The 25305-nt window shown below is 34.2% G+C and overlaps 2 protein-coding genes across 2 annotated transcripts in view; one reads left to right on the top strand and one right to left on the bottom strand.

Annotated features, from left to right (window-relative positions):
* Window positions 1-443: 443 nt before the first annotated feature.
* Window positions 444-2965, bottom strand: myca (MYC proto-oncogene, bHLH transcription factor a). The gene is made up of 3 exons (XM_056451058.1): window positions 2731-2965; window positions 1789-2417; window positions 444-1394 (listed from the first exon to the last, which is right to left on the bottom strand). The coding sequence occupies exons 2-3, from the start codon at window positions 2408-2410 to the stop codon at window positions 775-777; spliced, it is 1242 nt and encodes a 413-aa protein (XP_056307033.1). The 5' UTR covers window positions 2411-2417; window positions 2731-2965; the 3' UTR covers window positions 444-774.
* A 15824-nt stretch (window positions 2966-18789) lies between these two features.
* ankha (ANKH inorganic pyrophosphate transport regulator a) overlaps window positions 18790-25305 on the top strand; it is a 31582-nt gene continuing 25066 nt past the window's right edge. The window contains exon 1 of the mRNA XM_056450718.1: window positions 18790-19197. Within this exon, the coding sequence (XP_056306693.1) occupies window positions 19102-19197 (96 nt within the window). The 5' untranslated portion in view covers window positions 18790-19101. The remainder of the gene's footprint in view (window positions 19198-25305) is intronic.

Raw genomic sequence — 25305 nt, 5'->3', positions numbered from 1 at the left:
AAGGGACTTCTCCTGCTGTCAAAACGGTCCACAAAATAACTTTGCATTAACTTACATTTTTGGCTTCTGAATGCCAAATGTTAAGGGGTCAAGTTCATCTTGATGCAGGCATGCAAGTATTTATATTCTTTTATTCATGGTTCTAAGTATTGTCTGTGTATTTCATGCAGGAATCCCACATTACATTTTAGACAGATACGAATAAGTGATCTTAATAATAAGGAAAACCCCTGAATTTGTTAACATCTTGTCATTGTAAATCAAATGCAGTATGATATATTACTTTGCTATTTTTTTCTGAATGAACACTACACAAACATTTGTGTCTAATCTGTGTGTATAATGAGACCAAGAGAGTGAAGTTCAGAAAGAATTCCTTTATGATTGAGTGAAAACATTGAAAAACCATATAGTGAAAACGAATATGGTTTATGAGAACACATATCTAATACAGATTCAAAAATATTTTTCTTAGGAAATATTAATTCATTATATACAAAAACTTACAAAACGATTTTACTCTAGGGTTGTGCATCCCTATATTTTTCTTATTTTATTAATAAAAATAAATGCCTTAAATACAAATTATTTGAACAACCTTGCAGTTTGCAACCAAACTGGCAGTTTCAAACATGAAAAAAGTTGACAATATTCAAAAGGAAAAAAAAATGCATTTGACATGCAACGTTAAAACTATACACAGCAACAGTCTTGCATAAAAAAGCAGGGGGGTGGGAGTTCTTGGAAAGTCTTTTCGCTTGTGACACAGATTCATTAATGTGAACTCCGCAGCTGCTGAAGCCTGTGTTTTAACTGTTCGCTCTTTCGCCTCAGCTGTTCTTTGATGGACAGCAGCCTCTGCTCATCCAACTGCATGCTGTGGATGCACTCTGTTGCCTTCTTTAAGATAACCACTTTAGCCGCTTTCTCGTTATTCGCAACCTCAGGGATCTCATCCCGTAGTGCGAAAAAGCTTAGTTTGAGTTCGTTTCTGCGCTGGCGCTCCAGCACATTGTGAGTCTTGCGTTTGTCATTGTCCTCAGAATCCGATGTCCGAGGACTCGCACACTTGCGCTGCTTCACATGCCTGTTGCTGCTGCTGCTGCTGCTGCTGTTGATGCTGTTGTTGTTGCTAGCCTCAAGTCGTAGCCTTTTGACAGCTGGCTGGTCATGCCGCGTTGACGGATGGGCGGCGTAGTTGTGCTGGTGGGTGGAGACGTGACAGCGCTTCAAAACTAGGGGACTGGGGTACCTCGACTCTGAAGCATCCGTCTCGTGCCTTTTCTGTCGCTTTTCCACAGTCACTACATCAATTTCTTCCTCTTCTTCCTCCTCTTCTTCTTCCTCTTCCTCTTCTTCTTCTTCCTCCTCCTCATCCTCTTCTTCTTCATCTTCTGCAAGTGAATTAAAAAAAAAGAAAAAGACAATTATTACATTGCAAATAACATCCCAACATTACACAGCAGAGTGAATACAATCTAATTTGGCAAGTGGCTTTCCACAATGGGTGGGGTAAGGGGGTGAAATCTCTGCATTCCAGTCCCCGCCCACTTTCCTCATCAGCTGATATTTGAACATTGCAGCCTTTCCTACAGAACAGACTAGGGTCGAACAGGGGGAGGTAGAGAGATCTTATGCAACTACCACTTGCATCAAGGGTACAAAGATAAAGTCCCGTGACCGGCACACTCCATCTCAGTGGTGACAAGTAAAGGTCACTTACAAACGCAAGCATGCATTACATCAGGATTTGGGGAGATCTAAATGACATAACACTGCGTAACATACCTGAATCACTGCCACTGCTGCTGGAGCTGTTAGGTGGAGTGTCCAGAACCAGCATGGGCTTCGATGGCGCAACCTTGCTGGCTTTCCCACACTCTGTCAGAGGATATGGGAAGACCACAGAAGGATCGATGCATTCTGATGCAGAGGTGCTCAGATCCTGCAAATAACTCGCGTTTAGTCGATTTGAGCTGCTGTCAGACATCAGTTCCTTCCTCTCGGCGTGCAAAGACGCCAGTCTCTCCGAAACCACTTTCTCCAACTTGGCAGCGGCAGAAAAGCCGCTCCACATGCAGTCCTGGATGATGATGGACTTGATGAAGGACTGGGAGTAGTCCGCATCATCGCAGATGAAGCTCTGGCTGACCACGTCGTCTCCCAGGAACTCGCTGACCATCTCCAGCTGTTCCGCGGTGGAGAGCGACTGTCTCCGGCTGGGCGAGAGGGGCGGTGTGGGCAGCAGTTCGAATTTCTTCCAAATGTCCTCGCTGGGGGCTGAAGGTTGAGTCTGTCCTTGCTGATGGTGATAAAAATCCTCATCGTCGTTATCGAAGTAGAAGTAGGGCTGGATGGAGTCGTAGTCGTAATCGTAGTTTTTATACGCCAAACTCGCACTCACCGGCATTTTGACACTTGGGGGGAAATGAAAAAAAATACGAATTTGAATCACTACGGTGCACAGGCAACGTCTAACTAAACACACAACACAAATGCTTAACCAAAAAACTGCACATATCAAGATATACAAGCGTGTAAATAATACAAGCAACTGACAGCATGTGTAAAAACAGCGAGTGAAGCCCAAAGCGGCAGTTATTTCTACCAAAATGTCCTCGAGCATCTCTGCTTGTAGTGTTTTATTCGAGCGCACAACCGTGCCAAACTTACTGTCAAACTACACTTCAAGTCAAAAACGCGTGAAACGTCCAATTGTCGGATCCTTACCTTGTATTTAACGAATGCCGTTTCAGAATGGTTTCTTTCGAGACGCAATGCAATGAAAAGAGAGCAAAAAATAAGGAGCGAGAAGTAAAATCCAACAGTTTGCTCCAGTCTCTTGCAGCATAAGTGGCTTCAGAGTCACGGTCAAGTGGAAAGGAAAGTGATGGAAAATATAAACAACCCTGCGCGCTGGTGCAGCTCTCAGATTCTGGACAGACTGATAGGCTGCTTGTCAGGGGCAGGATGAAAAAGCTCCAGCGAGCTGAAGCAACGCCCTCTGACGTATAGCCGTGCTATAGTAATGTTTCCCGCCAAACCAATACACGGTAGTTTGCGAATTCGAGCGTTGGGCTCAAAAATTCAACCGACTGTTTGAAATCATATCTTTACTTCACAGGCATGTTGCTATTAACTATGAATGCGAAAAATACGGGACTATACTCGCGGAAGGAAAACAGTACGCAGACTGAGGGGTTTGACGTCATCATAGTAGCGCTCGGTCAAGCAGTGACAGCTCACTTTTAACAACGAGGGTGTATTTTTATATCTTCGTAAACAAGGGTCTAACCAATTCAGACCTGTCATGTTATGTTTAGAAACCACACAAAACATATTAAAAATGGCTTAAAAGAATCCAAATAGTAATACAGCATTATTTTACACATAAGAAACCAACAAAAGCACATAATTGTTGTTGTATATATTTATTCTTTTATATGTATTCTTATTCATCTGCCAAGTTTCATTATATTTTTAATTGCTTCTAGAATTTGTATGACTCGTATAAAAGACATACAGTAACAGCATGTATGGATTATCTACGTTAATTTGACCATGTATGCAATATATTTTTTAAATATATACATATATATATAACATATATATATATAACATATATATATATATATATATATATATATATATATATTATATATATATATATATATATATGTATGTATGTATGTATGTATATATATATATATATATATATATATATATATATATATATATATATATATATATATATATATATATATATAATTTTATTTTACTTAGTTTATATTATTATTATTATTATTATTTATTATTATTATTTTTTTTTTTTGCAAAATAACAACAAGGAAACTGTCACTAGTTTTCACGTAATGCCCATAAAAATAGTTAATACCATCATCAGCTAACGTCAAAATGGTCAAAGTAATTCAGAATGGGCTTGAAGTCCACTAGGGGGCCTTATAAAACATCTAAAGATGTTGCAAAATGACTTTAATTGTAGCACTATAATGAAGGGATTAATAATTTCGACAAAAAAAAAAAAAGATTTAAAAAAAGAAAAATATTTCCTCATTCCCCAGACAGGCACGAGCATGGAAAGATAAATACAGCCTAAATGATAAGATAAAGCTTTGTGCCTTACAAAATCATTAAACAAGATGGGTAAGATAATTGTAGGAGCAAAAAAAATCTATTAGTTCTGTAGAACAAGCCCTGATGTTGAAGGAATATTATGAAAAGAGCGTCATGTTTTAAATTTCACCAGGCATTATGTCTTTAAGCATAATCTTTAAACATAATCAATTAGAATTAGATAATTAATTAGATAAATAGAAAATTGGTTAGGCTCTTGCTCTTAAGGAATGATCAGAATATGAAGGGACTGTGGAGTTTCCACTGACTCTACAAAAGGATAGTTTTGGAAAAAGCGTTGGTATGCGGCGCCCTCTGCTGTTAACTCTTGTAGTAGCGACATCATATTGCATTTTAATTTTAATGAAACTCAAATAAGCAGATAAATGACATAGATAGCATCGTGAAGAAACGAAACTTACGATTGATTCGTGTATTTAGCCAAAATACTATAAAGAAATAAATATAATTAAAGAAAAGTTAACGCTTATGGGGATGGGGATGTTTTCATCCACTCTGGGGTGATTTTGTGTCTTAATTTGGCCATAACTTAATTCTATTTCAGCTAGCAGAATGATTTTTGGTGACAAATCTTATTTTGACACATATTTTGAGAAAATGTTTTGAATTACAAAGAAAAAAAAATCAACAATACACTAAGGGAAAATTGACCCTTTTGTTATGTTCGGGATGAAAACATCTAGTAAATTAAACTGCTGTAAAAATGCTTCAGATAAATATCTTTTTGCATAAATTAGTGAATCAACCTTAGTGCTGTTAAAACTACTAAACTGCTTAAAGAATTACAGGATTTTAACTCTAATTTCCAAATTCATAAATGTTGTCACTGATTTCGTGACAAAACACACAAAATGATGTATTGTTAATGTCAAAAGTAACTGTTTTTTTTTAAACCTCTTATCAAAGTCTTGAACATGTGAAACGAAATTGCTTTTGATGCATTGTTTTTGATTGATTTTAGTTTTTTCTCCCTAATTTGCTGCTTGTGGCTGTTTTTGCCTCATTGACATCCATTACAAACGATTGTTGGTGGTTTTCCCTGTTAATAAAACCAAAGACTGAAACAAAAATAAAAACAAAGACTGCGTATTTATGCACCATCAAATGTGGTTATAATGGGGGTCAATTAGGAAAAAACAGCCACCGACTGTAAATTAGCGAGAAAAAAAATGTTGCATGCATCTTGTATGCATCGAAACCAATGTTGTCACATGTCCAAGACTGATAAAAGTTTTTTAAAATCCAGTTCACAATTATTTTTTATATTGAAAATACGTCATCTTGTGTGTTTTCACCAAATAAGTAACATCATTTGTGAATTTGGCAATTAAAGAGTTTAAATCCTGTACATTTCTAAACAATTTTGTAGTTTTTATTAGAACTGAGGTTGATTAACAGATTTATGCAAAAAGAAAAAAATAATAATAATTTGATGCATTTTAACAGCATTTAATTCAGTGGATGTTTTCATCCCTATATAAAAGGGTAGTAAATTTGAACAGTGCACAAGTGTTGATTAACAAGTTTCCATATGAATGGTTTTTGGATTTTTTTTTATATCCCTAAGAAAACATTCCAATCTGTGTATTTGCTCCTTAAGAAATATAAAATAGTTTCTGTATTTAAAAACAGTTATTGTACAGTGCACTTAAAAATACAACACTATTATTTTCTGTTATTTTTCTTTTTATAGTAGCTTTTTTTGTATAAAATTATCAAGCTTTTATTTAGCTATTAAAAATGACTTTTTTTGAGATTTACAGTAAATGAATTGTTCAGAAATGGTAATCATGTTTATTAACAGTCAATTGATACACAAATGAGTAGATCATATTACCACTATATTTTGTCCATATCATATAAAATGACACTGTAAAAAATGCAGGCTTGTTTTAACTGAACATTTGGACAGATATAAGCAGACGATTATTTAAAGGGTTTAAACAACATTGCATTTTTTTTATAATGCTGCTGTACTTTTTTATAGTTTGCTGACTACTGATATGGGCTAATTTGTACCAAGAAAAAGGCAAGTCATTATAACTGTATTTACAAATTATTTTCCTAGTTGCCATAAAAAGTTATGTAGTTACTCAATAATGAATTTAATGACTCGGGACTACTTCAAATATTACTAAAATAGACAATAGAAATTAATCAGGGATCGCCACAGCGGAATGAACCACCAACTTATCCAGCATATGTTTTGAGCAGATGCCCTTTCAGCCGTAACCCAGAACTGGCAAACACTGGGAACTTATTTAATTCACTTGTACCACATGACTGTGGGGGGAAAACGGAGGACCCGGAGGAAACCCACATGAAAACAGAGAGAACAAGCAAGTTCCCACATGTCGACTGACCCAGCCGGGACTCGAACCAGCGACCTTCTTGTTGTAAGGCAACAGTGCTAACCATTGAGCCATTGTGCTGCCACAATCATCTTATTAATGTACAATAAAAATACAATTATTCAATTGATTAATACAGAATTGTTGAATTTATTTACAGTATCAAAGTCAAGCACATCATAAGTCATTTTAAATTTACTTTAAATTGTATTTTTTTCTTTAAATTTTAACATTGAAGAGATAGTTTCCCAAAAATAAAATATCTGCCATAATTCTTATCCTCCACATGCCCCAAACCTCTTTTTTTTTTAGAACAAAGTAAGGTGTAGAAAATTGGGAAAAAATAGCCATTGACTTGCATATATATTTTTAATGCCAGTAGCTTATTTTCTCCATCATTCTTCAAAATATTTTTTTTTGTGTTTGCAAGAAAGAAACTTAGTACTACTCGAGTGGGATTAAATGGTGAGGAAATGTTCATTATTTAGCTGAACTATCCCTTTAATTAACTGTTTATACTTTGAAACTACAGTAATTACAGCTCCTAAGGAGGGCCACTGTCCTGTACATTTTAGCTCCAACACACTTTGATTACAGTTTCAAGTCAGAAATCCTTGATTACCTGGTTCAGGAGTGGAACTCTTTACATTGTCTTTAGGAGCGGACATTAAATTAAAATAATCAGACATTCTAATTAAGCATTGTATTAAAATATAAGAAACAAACAAATAAAAGTTGAATTAAAGCAAATTATTTGAATAATTCTAAAATAATAAAATTAAAATAAATAATTACTAGATTAAAACAAATAAACAGCAAATTGAAATTACATTAAAATTAAGAATATAAATGTATTAATCCAGTGGTTTAAATGCTAGTCCTATAGTGAGATGATGCTTGTAATGAGTCGGTGGTGGTGACAGAGGTGAGCCTCCAAATGCAGTTTATTTAGTGAATGGTCATACATGCAAGGTTTAATAAGGGACAGAAAGGGCCATGCAGGTCATCCAAGGAGTAGTTGAAGTCACAAGCGCATGGTCGGGGCATGTGGCAAAGCAACATGAACAATAAACAAAGCAAGGGTCAAAAACAGAGCTAGAAAAGGCAAAGAAAACACACACTACAGTAAAAAAAGAAAAACAAAACAAAACAAGACTCAGCACAGAACAGCTCATGTGTGTGGTGTGTATATAGTCCATATAATTAGTCCTCAAGAACTTCAGTTGTGTTTATGTCTGTAACCAGGGGGTGATCTGGCGCTGGTGTGTGAATGAGGTGCATGATGCGATATGTAGTTCAGTTCAGCAGCAGGTGTATAGTCGGGTGAATGCAAAAGCATAGATTGCTGCTAATGATCATAACAGCGCTCTGCTTATATACCATTCTTATTTAACAAACCTGATTAAATTCATTGGCCCACAAGTAGAGCAAACTGAATTGTCTGCCTGAAAAAAAGAAAGACATAAATAATGAGCCTAAATTATATATTTTCAGTAATAAGGACTATAATAATAAATAACAAAAGACTATATTAATCTCAATGCAAAGCATTGTGGCGCAGTGGGTAGAACTATCGCCTTACAGCAAGAAGGTTGCTGGTTTGAGCCTCGGCTTGGTCAGTTGGCATTTCTGTGTAGAGTTTGCATGTTCTCCCCATGTTATTATTATTATTTTTACATTTATTTTTATTTTGCATATGAGTCATCTTCATCATACACAGACTTGCATATTAAAAAAGCAAACATCTATTCTAATTTGAATAGCTTTAATTTTATGGACGACAATGCGGTAAATGCACATTCACTTTTAATTTTAGTCAGCCAGCCCCAGGGCCTCTTTAATTGTCATCCCATACAACATCGCCATGTTTAAGATCTGATTTCTTTCATAAAAAAACAGTGATCTCGACTGCCTGACTGAGAAACAATAGAAAGTGGGTACACAGCTAAATCCTCTGAGTAAAATTTACTCAGTTCAGAGAGTATTTGGTCCCTCTTTATAAAAAGGCAAACAGGCTAGTCATAAGGAAACTGCTCTTTGTGGAGTTGCTTATTGATCGAGTTGATCCTCTGCTGAGATTTTGAGAGATTCAATGTATTATATTTCAGCTGATTTCATCTAAGGCTGTGACTGAAGTCAGTTGTAGTTTTGTGTTTCTCTTCTGTGTTTCTGCTTAATAACAACTAGTGTTCATCATCAGTCCTCAATCATCACCTAATTAATAATTTAATTGTCTCATTAACTTGAGTAACATTAACTTAATTTAATCTAAACTGAAATTTTACTCAGAGGATTTTGTTGTGTATCAAACCAAACAAGAAGCACTGCATTAAATTCTATTATTCCACGTCATGTATTTATAATATTAATATTATAATATTAATAACTTAATTTTACCCCAGTATTTTCAATGGAATTTCTGCGCTAGCCTGCTACTAATGACAGTCTTTTATCTCTTTTTACACTTTAACAACCAAATGAATGCTTAAGTCTATTTAACTGATTATATTTGAATTATATTACAACATCGATGCTGTAAAATGAACCTTATGAAATTGAAAATAGTCACATTAAGCTTTCACCGAAATTTCATCAGTGGCTGAAAAACACTAGCTGTGCATGTAGCTTATTAAGGCAAATATTCTAGTTGGAACTAGTTTTTAATTCTAAAAACTGAATTAAAAAAAACTTTAAAAACTTATTTATAAACTTCTAAAAAAAAAGTTGCGATGAGTTTTCTAACGTTTTCTAAAAAAAGGTAAGGTGAATTCTAGAAACAGTTTTGTAAAATGCAATGAAATTAAGAATCTATAATTTGTTAAATCTTGTTAACTTTTTTTCCATTAAGCAAAGTAAGCCGAATTTTTCAGAATATCGAAGTAAAAGTGAAAAGGTGCAAGAATAGCCATTAATAAGTTTAAAGCAGTCCACAATGCACAGGTAAACTGGTGATACATGAGGGTTTTATGTTTGGGTATAAAATTTGCATCTTTGCATGCAAGCAAAACAGAATCATGGCTCATTGTTTTGGGTCAAAAGTCATATAAGAATTGTAAAACAAATAAACAATTACATTTATCAATGGAAAATCAAAACCAATTTAAGTCTTTCTCTAACCATATTTGATATTGTGAAAACTTTGAGGAAAATCCAGAGAAATATTGATCTATATAGAGCAGGGGTGTCAAACTTAGATGCTGCTCCAACACACTCACCTGTAGGTTTCAAACAAGCCTGAAGGACTCAATTAGTTTGATTTGGTGTTTAATTAGGGTAAAGCTAAACGATAAAGCATTTGACACCTGTGATATAGAGCAAGGCAGGAACCCTCAGCTGAATGTACTCCACCTTAAAGCCTCATATTTTCCTGCGTGAAGAACTGTCATGTTTTGACTTTGTGAATGTGTTTGACTGGCCTTCTTGTAGTTCAGATCTGTGGATTATTATAACTCCAAATCAGAAAAAGTTGAGACAATATGGAAAGAACAAATAAAAAAAGTTGTTTCTAAATACTTTTTTTATTGTATTTTATTGCAGACAATAGAACAAACATTATTTAATGTGTTCCATATCATTTTTATTTTTTCAAAATAAACATGTATGCCAACTTTGGTTCTTGCAGCACATTTCAAAAAAAGTTGGAACAGTAAAGCAGTTACCATTTTGTAATGTTGCCAATCCTTTTCACAACCCTTAAATTTATAGATGTATAACGATTCTTGATGCAGTGCTGCCTGATTTAGCTTACCCAATTCACCATTCACCTATAGCGCATGTCTTCGGGTAAACCAGAGCACCCAAAACCCATGCGAACACGGGGAGAACATGCAAACTTCACACAGAAAGTGACACAGCCGAGGCTCGAACCAGCAACCTTCTTGCTGTGAGGCGACAGCACTACCCACTGCACCACCCTTTGTTTATTTTGAAAAAAAAAAATACAAATAAAAATCAATAGAAAAACATTAAACAATGTTTGTTGTATTGTCTGCTATGGAACAATGTAAGTCAAAGTAAATTTGGAAATCATACTTTCTTTTTTTTTTTTTTTTGTTGCATTTTTCATACTCTCCCAACCTTTTCTGATTTGGGGTTGTAATATAAAACCAATATTTTGGAATATATGTTGCATATATGTGCATATATATGTACAGCTGAAGTCAATTTATTTTAGTTTTTATTTCCCAAATGATGTTTAACAGAGCAAGGACTTTTTCACAGAATTTCCTATATTTTTTCTTTTCTCCTGGGATTTTTTTTTTCTTATTATTTGTTTTATTTCGGCTAGTATACAAGCAGTTTTTAAATTTTTAAAACCATTTTAATGTCAATATTTTAGCCCCCGTTTTTTTTTTTTTTTTTTTTTCTACACTGTAAAAAATGATTTGTTACTTTGATTTCAAAAAAGTAGGTTACCTGGTTACCTGACTTACAAATTTAAGTACACCCAACTTAAAACTGTGAAATTGTTGAGTGAACAATCCATTTGATTGCTTGAAGAAGTTGATACAATATAATTCAAAGTTATATGAACAAAAGATTTGTCAACTACAACAATAACTAAGAAGTTTACATGGTTGCCTTTAAATTATGAGTTAAATCAACTAAATATAGCTTGTTGTAACAATTAACCATGAAATTTACACAGTTGTCTTAAAATTATTAGCTAAATGAATTCACCACATGCTAACATGACAAACGCATTAATCAAAAGAAATCTGTAATATCATTTATTATAACTTCAAGAAGCTATTTTCATTCATCAGTTCAATGACTTAATTTTAAAACTCCTTGAATCAACAAGATTTGTAACTCTGGAGATCAACAAGTTCAACACTCTGTAAATGTACTTCATACATCATGCGAAAGTTATAAATCTCAACAAACATTAACATTAATTTCTCCAATGGCATTAAAATGAACCCTTGGAAACGTTTCAACATTTTAAAGGCTTACACTATTCATAACATAGTGAAAAATGTGTTTACAACTGTTCTGTAATGAACATATTCAAATAGACTTTCTGTTACAGACATTGTGTATGAACTCAATCTGCTAAAATTGTGGGTGGTTTAACACAAACTCAAGTCATAAATCTCAGGAAACACTTAAATGCATTTTTCAGCATTAAAATTAACTCTTCAAAATGTTTCTTCATCTATTCAACATTTTAAAGCTTACATCGATTCATAACATTTCATAATGAAAAGTATGTTTACAACTGTTCTGTAACAAACAGATATTCAAATAAATTCTGTTATAAACCTTCTATTCAAACTCAGTTTGAGTTAAAGTGCAATTTTAGCAGACAGTTTTTATATCTAACTCAATGAGAGCGATATGAATTGTGTGACGTGTAATGCGAGAACAAGAAAAAATAATCACTTACTCTGAAGTTTCCTATCATCAAACAGATTTTCTCCTTTCCATTAATATTAAGTATCTTACATTTGATTTAGTCCTCAAAGTTGAATGAACAACATGAATATCAGTAAGTTTAAGCATAAGAGAGCAAAATCCACTAAACACTTAAGAGTTTGCTTCGTGTTCTTCTCAGTGAACTTTTGCAGAGCATGCTTTGCCACCAATTTTTATCAATTTTTGGAGGATTTCAAATGTATATTTGGCCTTGGGATAAGTGATATTAAGGGCAAAAAGAATCCCTATAGGGTATATGCCGAGCTAGTGTTTTTCCCATACTGATAAACTTCCGGTGACCTGTTGAGTTTTTTTCCATTTTATACGGTTGCTTTTACAGCTTTTACAGCATCGATGTTGTAATGTAATTAGAATAGAATCAGTTAAACAGACTTTGGCATTAATTTAGTTGCTCAAGCGTAAAACGAGACAAAAAGCTGTTTGCTCGCACGCGCCTGTCAGAATCGGCAGGCTAGCGCAGAAGCTCCATTGATTATACTGGGGTAAAATAAATGCTCATATATGCTCAAGACGTGGCAGGAAAAATGTAATTTAATGCAGTGCTTCTTGTACAATCTGAGACCCACTTTATATCGGATATCACTCAGCCAGTGGAGATTGCTGATTTTTAAAGAAAACAGAACTTAAATGCGCCAAATTTGCATTGGCATACAATTAACCGGAAACGATTAACCCAGGTTACTAGAAAATTAAAAGTCCTATTAGCATGCTTCAGCATATACCCCATTAGCAGAGCAAAAGCATTTGACACATCCCTCAAACACATTGACACATAATATTAGCCCCTTTAAGCTATATTTTATTTTGTTAGTCTACAGAACAATTATACAATAAAAAAATTAAAATAAAATAATAATAATAATAATAATAACAACATATATATATATATATATATATATATATATATATATATATATATATATATATATAGATGTGTATATATGTGAATATTTGTGTGTGTGTGTGTGCGCGCGTGTGTGTGTGTGTGTGTGTGTGTGTGTGTGTGTGTGTGTGTGTGTGTGTGTGTGTGCGTGTGTGTGTGTGTGTATCAGAATTATTAGCTCCCTTGGATTTTGTTTTCTTTTTTAAATATTTCTCAAATTATGTTTAACAGAGCAAGGACATTTTCACAGTATTCCTGATAATATATTTTCTTCTGGAGAAAGTCTTATTTGTTTTATTTTGGCTAGAATAAAAGCAGTTTTTAATTTTATTAAAATTATTAGCCCCTTCAAGCTATATTTTTTTCGATAGTCTACAGAACAAACCATCGTTATACAATAACTTGCCAAATTACCCTATCCTGCCTAGTTAAACTAATTAACCAAGTTAAGCCTTTAAATGTCACTTTAAGCTGTATAGAAGTGTCTTGAAAAAAACCTAGTTAAATATTATTTACTGACATCATGGCAAAGATAAAATAAATCAGTTATTAGAAATGAGTTATTAAAACTATTATGTTTAGAAATGTGTTGAAAAAAATCTCTCTATTAAACAGAAATTGGGGAAAAAAATAAACAGGGTGGCTAATAATTCAGGGGGGCTAATAGTTCTGACTTCAACTGTATATATATATATATATATATATATATATATATATATATATATATATATATATATATATATATATAAATATAATACATACACACATTAGCTGGCTATGATGATTTGTGACCTTCTAGCGGTCACTAAAAATTGCTCATCAGGCAGCAGTTAGTCCACAGCTGGTAAACTGTTCCAGACATGGTCAAATATACAGGGGTGTCCCAGTTGTGAAACTCCTTCAATTCAAAGGTGTGCTATGGCTTGCGTTCTCTAGCATCTTCTTTGCTGAACTGAGTTGCTGTTTTGAAAGGTGGTATGATGAGTTTGGTCCCTCGCTCTGCTGTTCTCAATGGTTCTCAATGGTGAATCCTTTGTCAGCCATGCAAGCATCCCCTGGTTCCAACAGTTCGAGTATACCTGACTGTTTTGTCAACTCTTGATCTGAAATGGAAACAGTGAACAAGCTGGAAACAAATGTGACTGCTCCACATGGGGCAACACCAATCAACCCCTTGAAGGTGGTAGTGTTTTTAACATGAGGAGTGTGAGGGAAGACGGATTCTGGAACCTTATCTCTGTGTAGTCGATGATGATCCGCTCCTCTGGACAGAACTATCAAACTTCTCAGACATTGTGGAATTCACTTGCTTTCTGCTCATCCAAACTGGAAAAGATCCAAGGATTGGGTAAATATAATTAGCCCAGGTTATGATGATGCGACTTACTGTGGAGAGACTAATTTTGAAAATGTCTGCTAACATTTTCTCTTTAAGTCCTGCAGAAACACGACAGCAATATATGAAAAACTCATCAATCAGTGGCAAGCTTCGCTGATGACTTTGAGAAGCTTCCATTCCAGCTGTATGTCCCTTCTTCTGGGCCAGAGACCAATAGACCATCATGGATGCAGTGGGCTCAACTGCTTTCCAGAATGCTTGGAAGACTTCTTCAGATGGAAACCTTGTGTAAAAATGTATGTCTTCATCTGAAGCACAAAATCTCTGAAACTGTGACAGAGATTGGTTTATTTTCAGCTGCCCGAGCTCAGTTTCCAGTCTTCTGACTTCAGCTTCAAGTTCCTGTATACGTGCTGCTGCTGCATCCTGTTCACCTACATTCACAAAAATAAGTACATTAAAAAATTGGGCAAAAAAGTATCATTACCTACTTGTCTGAAGTCAAACATGCAAAACTGTGACATACAAATACAAAAAAATTGGTGTATTGTTTTTAGTGGTATTATAGATGGTAATACAAAAGCTGACATTATCCCTAATGTATTGCAAAGTTAGCATTAGTGTAAAAACTGTAAAAATCCAACCCACTATAACAAAAAGTTTAAGTTACTTTAACAGATTTGTGTTAATCTGAATTTTGACTCCTTATTTAGAGAAGCCTTTAAAATTAGACAATTTACAGTAATCTTTTTTCTTAAACGTTAAATTATGTCTTGAATAAAATGGAAACTATGATTAAGAATGAAATCTTTTTAGAAAGTAATACCTTTAATTAAACATTAAAGAAAAATGTTCCTCAACAAGTTCTTTTCAGGAATAAACATGTCACCTGGAAGAGGAGCGACTGCATATTCGTGGTCAGCTCCAGCTTTTGGTGGTACTTCAGGAACAATGTCGCCGTTTTGAGCATCGTAAGAACTGAGTGGAGAAGTCCCCTTCGATCTACTACTCTGTCATACACCGACTCTCGTGAAGAATCTCCCCAGTTATTCCAGTGGAATCGGGATGGAACGGCCCCTTTTCTGATGCACTTTCGGCCGGTGGCGGCAGTGTAATCCGCCTCAGTGAAGTGCCGGCTGCAAACATATGTGCTGCCTCTGAGGATGTTAAAAGTCAGAAATCAATGTTGCTTCAGCAACTAAAGGGTTTTCCGCATTCCAATCCCGCATGCGTGAAATCTAAATAGGCCTTTTTCACACTTCCTGGTTCCGGTAAGCGAAACGGTGTATCACAACATCCGGTTCCAATGGAACGGAGTATGATAGAATGGCAGAGTCGTCTCGTCGCTGTTATTGCAGCGTTCCCGGCTGCTCCAGCTTAAAAAAAACGACATCCTTACCTCAGATTCCACGAAAAGACAAAGTACAGAGGAAATCATGGGTGAAATTAATTAGAAGAAATGAATGTCCTTCATTTCAAGTTAAATACCAGAGTATGCTTATGTGCAGTATGCACTTCAAAGCGGAGATCATTATGTTTTATCAAATATTGGTGGTCTTAGTTTTATTTATTTTGATGTGAAATTTTAATATAGACAATATTCCAGTTAAGTTATCTGCCTTCCACAAACAAGTGCTCCTATCAAGGTCATTAATATATAAGCATTTTCCCCCACATTGGAATAATAGACAACTAATACAAATGCAATTTTTTTACAACAAAATTAATTTGGTTAGTCAGTTTTAAAATAAAGCTGGTATACTTTTCTTACAATGAATTTCTTTCTCATCACAGTATCTCAATAACCCTGCAAGTTTTTAACTGTTATTGGTTCAATTCGTTCAGAGACCCATGTTATTTAGAGGTATTAATCAAGACCATCATCTTTTGATTTTACTAAATCTTATGTTGGAAAAACTTGTTTTACAGTAAATACCAAAAGTAATAATAGAGCTTTTCGAACTCTTTTCCAAAAAGAAATCACTACTGTTCCTTATATAAAATTTTATTGGATGTCTTTATTAAAGGGTGACTTGATTTGCTGAAAAAAAGTGTGGTTGTTCCCACAGAAATATCAGGTTAGAAAAAAAATTAAATAAATATCCTATAAACTTCTCTACAGATTTTATCCAGCAAAACATTATTTAAAAAAATTTAAAAGTGGAATTGATGTAAATTGTATTTTTGTAATGAATATGAGGAGACGGTTTTACACTTATTTTGGCATGGTACATACTCAGTCAAAAGGAAGAGGTGCAAAAGATTATTAACAATTTTCAGTGTTCATAACCTCTTTATCATTGTGGGAAAATGCACTTTTTGGCTTTACTGTCTTATTAACTAATAAGCGACCAAATTTTAAGGTATTGATCATTAAATTATGCTTGTATATTACCAGCATCAGAGACTCTTTAAACAAGGAAGCCTACCCACTTTAAAAAATTGTGACCTCTATGATGTATTTATTTAATTATTACATATGTACATTTTTTACATTTACATTTGTATTTTATTTATAATTATCCCCTGGCATGTATATTTTTTGTGTTGTAAAATGTTATTTGCTGTTCTTTAAATAAATAATAAAAACATTGAAAGCAGATGAACAAAATGAACTGGAACATGAACTAACTTTAACCTGAAGATTTAGAAACACACCCTATACGCTACAGACAGACTGTTTTGAAGATATTTGCTTTAAAATTTAGTAATTAGTGGAAAACTAAAGTGCTTTAATAGAATCGTATTGAAACACTGAACACAACAACAAATATCTTTATATTTTCCAGCGAGTTGGAGCTAAATTATGTTTCCAGACTTGAGTAAACCTTACGAGCATTAAGCAACCTGTCATTATGGGGCTCCTCGTTCTTTCGCATTGACCGATAGCAACTCACCCGTATCTGACCCTGAATACAAAGGAAGGAGGGGGTTAGCACAGCTTACGGACAACTACTAACATAAAACTAATCCTGCTGGATATTTAGTAGTTATTTTTGCTAACGAATGGCTTGAGTTAGCAGATCTTATGCTGTTGGCTGCGCACCTTACGGTAACCTAACGTTGCAAACATTTCGTGTAAGACACATTTTCTGCACAAATTCCTTTTAAATGCTGATTTATTTAGGCTATGTCAGTTTTACACATTTTTACACAGTTTTACACAAGCAAACAACGTGTTCTTGTCCAAATGACGGCAAAGTTGACAGTGAAAATGTCATCCAATGTCCTGAGGGTGTCGTTTCTGCGACTGTAAGCGAAACCGGAAACAGCGAAGCATTGCTTCGGAGGGCGCTTCCTGTATTCAATTCCTCTGTGAAAAAGGTCTATTCCAGAGTCTTAGGTTCATCTTTTTTTATGAATGTCAACATTCAAAGAAGCTTTGGGAAGACTTATCATTGTATGTCGAAAAAACAAATCAGGTTTTAGATGTAATTTGACCACCAAAGATGATATATTTTATTTTGTCTCAAACATTTATCTGTGAAATTTATGAATCTTTTGATTTTATTTGGTAAATTTCATATTCATAAATGTAGATTGAATAACTCTACATCTTGTTTAAAGGGTTTCTATTATAGATTTTCATATAGACTCGCTCCAGTAGCTATATTAATAGCAAGAAATGTCAAGATACAATTATAGTTGCAAAGGAGCTGAAGTTAACTGAATAGTAAACGTTAATTGGGTAGGCTAAATAATAATATCATTGTAAAGGTTTCTATGTTGAAGTTGTCTTTTTATTTATTTTGATTGTCATTTATATTTTAGTTTATTTTATGTTATTAGTTACATTTATTTTAGATGTCATGTTTAAAGTGTATATTTGCTGTTGTTTAAATACATTTAAAAAATAAATGTAAAAAATCCTTTATGCGAGAAAAAGGCCTGTTATGATAATTATCAGGGGTGGCCAAGTTTTGCGTAAAACTCGGTAAAACTGTATATACAAATAAATTGGGCTGTAAAGAAGATTTAAACGTGACAGAATCAATATATTTCCTCAGAAAGTCATAGTTGGACAATTACCAAAATAATTTTTTACAGCAAAAATAAATTTGTAGTAATCTCTAAACAGGCCCGGGTGCATTAAGCAAATTAAGCAAAATGTCCACTTTTTGAGAAAAAATAACCACCCCTTTCAATAGGCTGGCTACAGGCCTGCTAAACATTAACAATGTGTGCTCACTGATGACTCTAGCCTAGATCAGTGGGTGTGCTCCTATTTAACATATAGGGCTTATAACAGTAATATGGACATTGTATTATATTGATTTATGTGATTTATAAATGAATCTTTCATGTAATTGCAGGCTGCAGCATTACTGTTGGACCACATAAAGGTTGTGTTTCCATGTTGATTTGAGTTGCCCTGTCTGTTTCTCCAAATAGTCTCCAGTAGAGGGCAGCATATATTTTAAAAAACATATATAAACATAACTTTCCATTCCAAGTCACTAAGGCATTACCTTATTGTAACTGCATTGCTCTAAACAGATACAAAATAAACTGAAAAATATGTCTAAAAAATAAAACAACTCTTAAGATTAAAAGCACAGCGTAGGTCAGACTGACGTGAACAGCTGGAGAAGGATTGGTGTTGTGACGCCCCACGTGTGTTCTGCACAAGAATAAATAACAGACACGCGCGAACACACGCAGCCACCAGCTCTTCAGCCTGACGGAGGTTAAAATGCTGCTTTCCGACATCAGCACTTCATTTGGCAGTGAGATTTAATTCGCGGGCGAATGACATCATAATATAATGCGAAATGTTTGGATGACCTTCTCATCTTATCGGAAAGGGTAACGACAATGTCTCCAGTTTCTCCAGTTTTAGTTCAGGCAGCAGGAAGCCACCAGCCATAAGCAAATCTTCAGTGCAGCCTGCCGGGTCGAATGCCTTAATTATTATCATCATCATTAACTTCATCATGAAGGACTGTTTATCACGGACTGCGTACTGGCCCCTGATTCGCTTTCTGCTGCCACTGGCCATAACTAATATAGCCATAGACTTCGGGGAACAGGTGAGATATGATGACATTGAACTTGTCCACTTTGCTATTTTGACATTTAACAGCTTTTTACGACACAAACAACATCGACGTAGGTAAATAAACACGTTGGACTTTGATTTTAGAGCCACAAAGTTCAGTTTGGGTCATGATTGATATAAATGTCGTTTCGTATTTGTCATCTGTTAGTTCTCAAAGATTAGTGTCGAAAGTTAAATGTTGTTTATTGTGATGTGCTTTTGTACCCTTGAGCAGTGAACTTTTATGAGGACAGGATTTATGAGGATAGTTGAAGTTTGTGTCATTAGTTTCTATTATTTCAACCAAAACAATTGGTCTTGTAAGGAGTTTTACTTTCTGATTTTTTTTGTTGTTGTTGATTTGTGAATTATTTATGTTAGATTACTCTTTCAACATCGTTTCAGCCTAGACTATTGCAATTTACACTTTTGACTGTTTTGGCATTTGTTATAAATCTCTTCAGTACGTGGTGATAACAGTTTTGGCCTTATAAGAAACTATATTAAGGTAATGGAAGGTAAAACTATTGTCCCAGTTAGGAAAATTTGTCTTGGGCTCTTGCCCTCAGCTGCAGTCATCACAAACATGGAAAAATAATACAACATACAAAAAACAAATGAGAATATAAAAAATAAAACATACCCTTCTCCATATATACACACAACTAAGCAAAACAGATACTCTGTCTATAAGCCACCACTACTGTTTAATAGCTTAATGGTCACTGGATAAAAGGATTTTTAGATCTATTTAATCTACAGCAAGGCACCTTTTCCCCAAAGGTAACAACTCGTATTCATTATGCAGAACGTGATGCGTCACAAACTATTTGTTTAGCATGTCTTAATGTGTCCTATTCATACATATGCTGCAGTGACATCTGTTCTGATACACCAATAATTTTCCAAGCAGTGCGAATCAAACGGACTACTTTAGATCTCAGCTGCACAGACAAGTTGCCAAACCAGGCTGTGATGCCGTACCTTATCAAGCTCTCAAAAGCAGCCTGATAAAACATGACCATACATTTTTGATCATCTCCATGAATTCTTAGACGTCATAAAAAATACATTTGTTGCTGAAGTTTCATGCAGAGATTGACAACATGCAGATTCCATTTCAGTGAATTATCAAAGACGCCAAGATATTTATACGAAGTGACCTGTGTGATGGTTTGATTATTGATGGTCACAGGGTTATGATCACCAATTCCTCTAGGGTCAAACACCATCTTATTTGTCTTACTGACATTCAAAGCTAGAAGGTTATGATCGTACCAACTCGCAAATCTTCCACTCTGAAAAATATTCATATAAATCTCTGTTCTTATTCAATAAGCCTAAGATGGCAGTATCATCTGAGAATTTAAAAATGTAATTATTAGAATAAGAATGCACAACCCTGCGGAGCTCCCGTACTCAGAAATTTTGGCTCAGATAGTGTTCCATTAACACTAACTTGCTGTCTATGATCGGTTAAAAAAGAATAATACCAATATTGTGAAGATGGACTTTACTACTGCTACTCATTTTTTATAAGTTAGATTTTTAGCTTTTGGAAATCATAGTTATTCAGAATCAGAAAGATATTTATTGCTAAGTGGGCTTGCACATACAAGGAATTTGTCTTTGTTATGGGAGCTGGGATAGGAAAAACAGAACATAAATAAATAACAAAAAAAAATAATTCCACCAAATATTGTTTGCTTAATTTTTTTGAAGTCCAATTCAGAAGTCATCGGTGTTGTCCTGTAAAACATTGTCAAAAATGTATATAAACATGTCTGAAAACAAAAAAAAAAACCTATATTGTCATTTTAAATTCTCATTTTATTTTTCATGTGTAACCTGTGTTACACAGGATGTGGAAACCTTATTTTCAACCATAAGAATTGGAAACATTTATTGTTCTGACCAACTTGATTCATAACCACTTAAATGTGTGAGTAAATGGTTTATTTTGTAGGTGAACTATCTTTTTAGGTGCCAAAAAACGCAATGCTATGTTTTTGTCAATTATTTATGGATAACATGGTTTTAATTATTGACTTATGCCGTTAAGACAATTCTTGAGGATGTTTGTATATGAGTATTTGCATAATGTACTGACACTATTAATCCAGTATAGTGTAGCACCTTTAACCTAAGATTTTGTTAAAGTCAGGGAAACTTTAGCATGCATCTGGTTTATTACATAATTAAATGAATGAGTTAATAAACAAATAACTTATCTTTGACAAACAATAGAGTTTAGTCTCATCTTTTGCATAATAAAAGGAGAACTTCTTTAATAGTGCCAAGCATAAATATCCTTGGTACACCCCTGGGAGATCTTTCTATAAAATAGATCGTTTTTTTCTATATGAGACAGTAATGTATTTTCTGTATATTAGATTATATTAGTCAGTACCAGTAGGCTGGTCACGATATCTTTTTTTGTTGTACGATATATTGCAAAATATATTGCAATAAACTATATTATTGTCATTTTAAGACCGTTTTATGTCACTCATTATATAATGCCACAATGATAATATAATATTATTACAATGCAAGTATGCTCTTCCAAAGAACACATCACATTTTATTCCTAAGAATATTTAATTTTAATTTATAGTCATTTTAACAATTTAATAATTAGGCAATGAAATCAGAATGTGAAAACGCATATCCTAAATAAATAACAATAAAGTGCAAGGTAAAAAGTAACAGAGGCTGTGGTATCTGCTACCAGATCTATTTTCAGTTGCCCTCATGAAAATATACTATATTTATTTATAGTAAATGCTACAGTGTTTTTATTTATTTATTTATTTTAACCATACTGACACGGACGCGTCCAATAGAAATCGAGACGTTGCACTGCTAGAATTTACTTTTAATGTATGGGTGACGTATATTGCATCATTAAAAGTGATTGTGGTTATTTTTGTGTGTTGTGCAGTAAGTGGATTATATTGATTATTGTGACAGACCTAAGTACCAGGGCCAAAACTACAGCTAATTTTGCAAAACTATTTAAGATTATGGTGTAAAATATAAAAATCCAAACTAATATATGAGAACATATTAGTATAATATAGGGACAATACTAAATAAAATAATAAAGAGGTTAAATCAAAAGAATAAAATTTGTTACAAAATTTGCAGTTTGTAATTTCTTTTAAATTATTTTAAATGTATTTATTATTATTATTTTTTTAACTATTTAAACTTATTCTCTCCTCTTAATGATTCATTACGACATTAATATGATCTGTTGTGGTCCAGCGTATGTTTCCTTTTTAATAAGATTTTTTTTTAAAATCTGTAATAGGCTACCACTGTTGACCCTCATCGCTGGTAAAATAACCAGCATTTTAGTAAAACCTGATATATTCTTGCAGGTTTGACGCAGACTACACTGTCTGAGGCCAGTTTTACTTAATAAATACTCCCTCGCCAAATCTTGCCTTGAATGAGTTGGAGAAAATGACAGCAGGTCAGCACTGAGGAAAATTCAGATGCTCAAGACATAATCTTTTTAAATTATGACTTCTATTAATCAAGTAGCAAATATATGACAGGTTTGTGATACAAAAAGTACAGTGGAGCATTAATTTAATCAAATATAATGAGAGAACAAACTCATTGTAAGAATATTTTATGGAGCGGCGCACATCGCGTCTGCGCAACCGGTGCATGAATGAAGAGCTTGATACATCACTAACACATAGCTCGCACCCCTATGGTATCTGTGGACACTTCCAAAACTTAGCAGCACAAAAGGAAGGCCTACTTTGTGTGTGAAGAGCAGGTAACAACTCTACTCCGGTGTTGCGAATGCGATCTGCTGATCTAACAGACACAGTGCAACGTGATTTCGAAACAGCAGTGAACTCCTTGTTGCCAGTCAAAATGAATCCATTTAATGCAAAACAAAATGCATTTATCCACTGATTATTTTAACTAATAGGAACAAATAGTTTTGGAGAGTATTGTGTTGTCGTAAATTAACGTGACACGCAGTTTGAATTGTGAACGAATGAAGAATTGTAATTTAACCGTTTGAATAATCGACTGTACTTCACATTAAACTATTGAATGGCTTCAGAACATTTGGGATGTAGTAGGCCTACATGACAACTTTCTAGTGCCTTATAATAGGCTACCTTCTTGGCTTTTGTTAGCTTATAAATTACACAGAATATAGTGCATGCGCAAGATCAGATTTGGATCGGTATTAGCTAGTTGATACCCTATCCAGCACAAATGTGCGGTATCGAACCGATATCCAATCAGTATCGGATCAGTGCATCCCTATTAATAATACTCTTCACCTTTATCAGCAAATTTATTATGTCTATATTCATTGAGAAATGTGTGTGTGTGTGTGTGTGTGTGTTTATCTTTTCCTCTATTTTTATACTAGGTTTAATCATTTTATTACCTTTTAAACCACCTCTGAAGCATGTATAGAGCGCATGCCTTTGTTTGAGCTCAAATGCTATTAACTAAATGCTTTTTAGGCTAATGGGCAAATATTTACCCATAACATTTATTGTAAACATCATGCAATTTTTAAAAGTGGCATAGGCACACACAATTCTATGCTATCAGTGATGCTACAGATGTAATCAAATTATTGTTTCAGTTTCTTTGTGTCAAAGCTCAACCCAAGCCTTAATTTTGCAGCTTGGGTATCTTACGCTATTCTGTTTGCGTATATAAAGATATACAGGACTAATGCATTTATTTCTTTTCTCACTGATGTTTAACATACACCTTGTGTCCTGTAGTGTTGGACATTGACAATCTTATTAAGTGTGTGCGTGCGTTTAAGCTAGGAGACAGGGTAAGGATTAGTTATGTAACTACAGTTTGAGTGTATTTATAGCAGACCTCTCATTGTCTCTCTGACTCTTGTTCTTCCTTTTCTGTAAAGCTGCACAAATATGGATACAATGAAGAGAACTGAAGATTTATGTTTATTGTTTTGATTGAATAATGATGACCATATATACTTATTTTCATTTACCTGTACTTATTTACACATGTACATAATCCTCTTATCTCTGTTTATTAGAATAAAACAAGAAAATACAGGTTAGAGTTAGATTTTTTTTTCCCCGTCTAATTGTTTAAGACATGTGAAAGACCAAGTTGCAGAGAAGTGCTTTTACAGTACATTTTGACGGTAATAAATTGTAGTTTAATTGCTTTTATTTAAAAGCTTTTATCAAGGAAGGGCTGTGCAATATGGACAAAATAATTAAATTGCGATTAAAATAAATGTGGTGATAGACACTTGTTGCACTTCACAAGTCCCCATGATGCTAAAGTTTCAGAAATATATTCTCCAGTGTGATCTTCCGGTTTGCACACATCAAATTTTCATTTCAAAGATGTCATTAGTATAGTGGACCGTTAAACTCGTGTATGGCTACATTGTTCTGCTGGACCACATATCTGTGGTCATGGTGAAGTATTTAGTAAACCTGCTTGAGCTCATGTTCAATACCACCTTAGATTTCTCATACATTTCGGGAATAGCAAATCGTGTGAAATGAGTGCGAGATGTTAGATGGTATCTTTTGTCAAGTGTTTGTATTAGTCTTCGAAAGCCGTCTTTACTGACAATGTGTGCAGGCATCATATCTTTGCATATATAATAGGTGATTGTGTCTGTAATTTCTTTGTGCCGTTTTGACACTTTCTCATAAGGCACGGGCGCTTGCAAGTGCTTGAACAATGGATGCTTCAGTCTGTTTGGGCTGGCAAATTTGATTTGTGCTTTTGTTTGTTTTGATGGACTTTGTCGACTTGCATTGATTATGCAGATTTTTATGACGCTGTTTTAAGTGTTGGAACAGATTTGTAGTATTGCTCCGTTTTGTTGGAATAATCATTTCATAAGTCTTGCAAATTACCTTGCCCTGTGACGCATCCTCTCTCCTGAATCCAAAATACTCCCAAAGTCCTGCATCCATATTTTATGTTATTTTCTCCTGCTCGCCTATTCGGTTCTCCCGCTCTACTTCGTCATGCAACATTAGGAAATGTTAGTTAATGGATTTTAAATCAACAGTGAATAAAGTCCAATTAATTACAGATTCTAAGT

This window comes from Danio aesculapii, chromosome 24, assembly GCF_903798145.1.
Source record: "Danio aesculapii chromosome 24, fDanAes4.1, whole genome shotgun sequence".
In the NCBI taxonomy this organism is placed as follows: domain Eukaryota; kingdom Metazoa; phylum Chordata; class Actinopteri; order Cypriniformes; family Danionidae; genus Danio; species Danio aesculapii.
The sequence above is the reverse complement of the archived record's forward strand: the minus strand, read 5'-3'. Positions and strand labels throughout refer to the sequence as shown.